Source organism: Haliotis rufescens, unplaced genomic scaffold (assembly GCF_023055435.1).
Source record: "Haliotis rufescens isolate VD_foot unplaced genomic scaffold, xgHalRufe1.0.p SCAF_2, whole genome shotgun sequence".
NCBI classification, from domain to species: domain Eukaryota; kingdom Metazoa; phylum Mollusca; class Gastropoda; order Lepetellida; family Haliotidae; genus Haliotis; species Haliotis rufescens.
Genome location: NW_025963890.1, coordinates 35,326,333 through 35,331,035, shown reverse-complemented (window position 1 = coordinate 35,331,035; position 4,703 = coordinate 35,326,333). Strand labels below are relative to the sequence as shown.

Genomic DNA, 4,703 nt, shown 5'->3' with positions numbered 1-4,703 from the left:
ACTAAAATAAATGGTGATGATGTGTTGTTATAGCAGAAAAGTCAAGCTCATAGATCCCAACAATGGGACACAATACAATCAGCCTCAATAAATCTTATTACCCTATTAAGCCCTACGACACAGGGCAATCCTATCGTTGGACCTAAACACGACTTGCCTTTTAAAGGGTTAAGGCCCATAGTGTATCTACAAAAACATAAAGCTGTCCCCGCAACACCGTCATTGTGTAGCGTGATGTCAAGCGAGGTGATATCTTTGTAATGTATACCATGTTCATTGCTACATACACTTGTCATTCAATCCCCACTGAAAGGGGTGATTAGACACCCATAAACCCCCGTGCCAATCCGGGTGGCACCGTCGTCGTGACAACGGGGCACGTGCGCGTCAGGTCGCGTCAAACATGTACACCTATGGGTTTGGCGATTTGAAGGTGTGTATGTCACGTAAAAGGATTGAGAGGGCAGCGAGCAATGCTGCACGCACTCGTCCGCAGTTTGAGCCGATTTATAATCCACGATTCGGGATTATGTTAAGTACATTGGTCTACGTTTGTTGTCTGGACGATCGTGTATGGTTTCACAGTAGAGCTAGATTTGAGCCTGTCAAGCGGACGTTTTGTGCAATGATGTGTGTAGACTGATTTGGATACTTTACAGGAACTTGTCCGGGACCAGTTGTAAACTGTGTGTCAATGTGTGACGACGTTCTATAGGAGCTACAGATTTAGAACCAGGTGGATCTTCTGACGATGAAACACAAACTGTGAGATACTTATTTTGTTGACATTGAAAGATTTGTTAACCATCTTTTCTGTCTCTGATTCGGAACACGTTGAATATGGCGCAACACATTCAGTGACAGACAGTGAGCAAGATATATCAAAACGGAAACGGATCACATCCTTAAACATTGATTTCATTTCATAAATTGACTGAAAACTATCCAGATGTCTTTTTCCCCACCTAGAACAAAACGGTTGATTAAAACTGCTCTTCACCAAGCAGTCCTCGACTGTCGTCTGCACCAGGTTCGTCTGCTGGTTTCGAAACATGGCGCGAATGTAGACTGCAGAGACATCAATGGCCGCACTCCGCTGATGTTGTCCTGCATGATCGACAACGTGGAATATGGATACAGGATGGCGAAGATCTTCCTGAAGAAGGGAGCTCATCTCAACATGAAAGACAACATGGGGAGGACGGCCCTCAGCTATGCTTGTATGAAGGGCAAGGAGGAGATAGTTGAGGACATCCTTACTGAAGATGTCCTTGATATCAACGAGCCAGACACGGACGGGAACACGCCTCTTCATCACTCCGCGCTCAGTGGGAATCCCAGGATTGTTGGGCAAATTGTTGATGTTTTCAAAAGATTTGGTTTAAATGTTGACAGGAGGAACAACCTTGGCTACACAGCTCTATTACTCGCCTGTAAGAACGGGAACTATGTCTCTGCGCATGTGCTGTTCACGAAAGGAACCGCATCACCGACCTTGAGGGATGGGGAGTTTTATCTCAACGCCGTAGACTGGGTTGGTAGAAGTCATAGCTTACAACTGAGATTCAATGAAAGATCTATGACAGTTCTTCCGGACAGGGAGGCTACTCCCCAAACCCTTGCTTTTGAACGAGAAACGACGATGTATCAACGTCCCTGGACCCCAATTTGCCGTCACGTGAAGTCCAGACAAAACCCACTGTGTTTATCGGTTGGTAGCGCCTTGCGGTTGCCACTACTTCTCGGGGCGCACACCCAGCATCCCGACAGATCGGAGACTTTCATTGATGGGGAGGACGCCCGCGGGGTCCTCCTGGCGGAGATGCAGGAAGGCGACGGACGTGGCAGACCCGTCTCCACTAAAACCGCATATACCAGATGGTCCCACCCTTCCACGGCCAAACTCCGGGCACTGACCAAGAGATCCAACACGATCGTCCCGGATATGGTCACCATATTCCAGATCTACTCAGACCAGTATCAACCAGACTGGCGGAAGCTGAGAGCGAAGAAACAGTCGAAACGAGCTGCGATCACTTCCGGTCCAGAAACATCTACTTCCGACTCTGAACAGCTGCCTGCAGAAGTGGTGGCGTCTTGAACGTGTCATGAACATACAATCAATGTTCCATGAACATTGCACAGCGCACGTAACTGTGATCTAAAACACAAACGCTTACTCTGTGACATGTTACAATGTCCAAATCGGTGTGAAGACTGCAAATCCTGTATTTAATGCATGCATTATCTGGTCATCGTATGTAGACATACTTGTCGTCACGGCATTATGATGACGATGCACGTGGTACATGGTACATGGTACAAGGTACATGGTACAAGGTACAAGGGTATTCCGTCGTATTGACGTGATGCATTGTATATCCAGACACCTGACTTATCAATGATTTTCTCCATGAATGGCATAACTCTAACGTCAAATCTCCGATATATCCGTGACTTCGATACATCCACACTCGGTACATCCGAATCTTGTATATTACTGTCAACAATCGCATTTTCTAATTTTCTAAACATATATATTATCTGGTGTTCAGTGTTTCGATAAGCTATGGCCAGGAAAAGTCATTTTGGTTTCTTTTTGAAGTGCCATTGCATGCATTGAAACATTTAAGAATGTAATTTTTCGTGTTGGTGTATATTGTCTATTGTTGTTTTATCCTGTGATATAATCAATTTCATTTTGAAACTATATGCTGAAGTATTTGCTCAATGAAAACAGCGTTGTGGGTACCATGTTGGTCCTGCTGTCTTTGGTTGTGTCTTCTGTACCCGCACAAGAAATACAAAGTTGTATTCCCCGGTATGCTTTCCTTTGTGGTATGTGTCTCAAACGTGGCACGCAAACAGCTTCAAGTAGAAGACACGTCAATCCGGTTGTTTATTCAAGATATGGGTTAGAGAGTCAATTGAGCCACTAACTTATCAATCTAAAAATGCGCATACTCATATTTTAACTCTTTACAATATAATGCGTTAATAGCTCTCGAAACTGGAGCATCAGAATTGTGTTTGACCCTGAATAAATGTAGTCATATATTGTAAAGAATGTACACTGTACTCTTTGAATAATCACAAAGAGGAAAGAGTTGAGGTGAAATGGGGTTTAACATCGCGTTCAAGATTATATGGGTGAGTGAGTGAGCAATATTCCAGTTAAATCACGCCGTGCCAGCTTAATGTGGGAGGAAAGCCCGAAGTGATGAAGTACACTTATATGGCGACGAATTTGGTGGGTATCAGTTATTTTTCATTACATCAGATTCCGTGATATTAGAAATTGAGTGAGTGAGTGAGTGGGGTTTTACGCAGCTTTTAGAATATTCCAGCAATATCACGGCGGGGGACACCAGAAATGGGCTTCACACATTGTACCCATGCTGGGAATCGGACCCGGGTCTTCGGCGTGACGAGCGAACGCTTTAACCACTAGGCTACCCGACCGCCCCACATTAAAAATGGACTACTTGTAGTATAATCTATACATGTTAAACACACTATCTGATTACCATGTGAACGACGTATCTGGTTGATATTTCGTTCATACAAAGACATTTACAATTTACCAAGGGATCATAACGACAACGTTACATGAACGTCCTTGGTCTACCATTACTTCGTCAACGATAACACGCACATCGTCGTCTTATGAGCCTCAAAACGACGGTAATACGATATGCAGGTATTACAATGTGGGTTTAATAATGTCACGGTTGACGAGTAAGACGACTAAGACAACAAGGGCGGGTGTGGAGGCTATAAGCCAATGTGTCGGTTAATTGATCGGAGAATAATAATGTGTCTGATCTTGGGTCATCACCGCCGACCAACGTGAAGACTTATATGAAAGCATGATGCGTGGTATGTGTGACTGTTGTGTACCTGCCAGAACTTGATCGACCCCCATTGCTGTGTGTTCACTGGAGAAAGAATTGAAAGGGGACTTTTACCATGCAATGACAGTGCATGTCTCGATTCATTGCATATCTCACAATTTGTTATATTCACACAAAAGACAGCGATTCAACGTGTACTCCGATTCAAACGAACATAAATAAACTTCGGGTGCATATTTTTGTCAAGAACTTCCTTTATTTGTTCTTAATTTAAATCCATTTAGTTGTTTGTTTAAACCATCGCAAAATTCATGTAATCGTGAATATTTAGGCGTTGGTTTGCATAGTATTACTAAAGAAAGAAATAAGACATTGGCAGTGTTGAAATGACTCAATTTCTGAAAATTTGAAGTCCAGTATGGATTTTTCATTTTCTCGTCACGGTAGCCATGACAGGTATTTATGATAACGAGGCTGCCATCTGTCACGTGACATGACCACCTGTGTGCGCATGGCAGTGTGGGTTCCATCCGGCATTCTTACGGCTGAATTTATGAGTTTACAATTGGAAATAGTAATGAAGCATAGCTATTTAAACCAACACTAACAGTATGTTAAACATCCTTTAACACGTGGCTGGTGTTTTCACAGCCCTGGCCAATAACTCTTCCCCGTGAACTATATTGACTGACGTCAGCTGTGGTAATTTATCTGTGTTTCTGGGAGTTGACCTCTTCCAAGATGTTAACTGGTGCTTCGCCAGTCATTATTAGAAGAATAATTGCAGTAAGTGCGACACTGGCAGACCCAGGGCACCAGGTAGATGATAGCATCATCTTTACTTTGGCC

The 4,703-nt window shown here is 43.6% G+C and overlaps 1 protein-coding gene across 1 annotated transcript; it reads left to right on the top strand.

Annotated features, from left to right (window-relative positions):
- Positions 1-384: 384 nt before the first annotated feature.
- LOC124113082 (serine/threonine-protein phosphatase 6 regulatory ankyrin repeat subunit A-like) lies at positions 385-2,819 on the top strand. Its single transcript, XM_046473333.2, has one exon. The coding sequence runs from the start codon at positions 950-952 to the stop codon at positions 2,099-2,101; it is 1,152 nt and encodes a 383-aa protein (XP_046329289.2). The 5' UTR covers positions 385-949; the 3' UTR covers positions 2,102-2,819.
- Positions 2,820-4,703: the final 1,884 nt, after the last annotated feature.

Coding starts and splice junctions, on each gene's coding strand:
- LOC124113082 (XM_046473333.2), top strand. CDS start 950: ATGTCTTTTTCCCCACCTAGAACAAAACGGTTGATTAAAACTGCTCTT.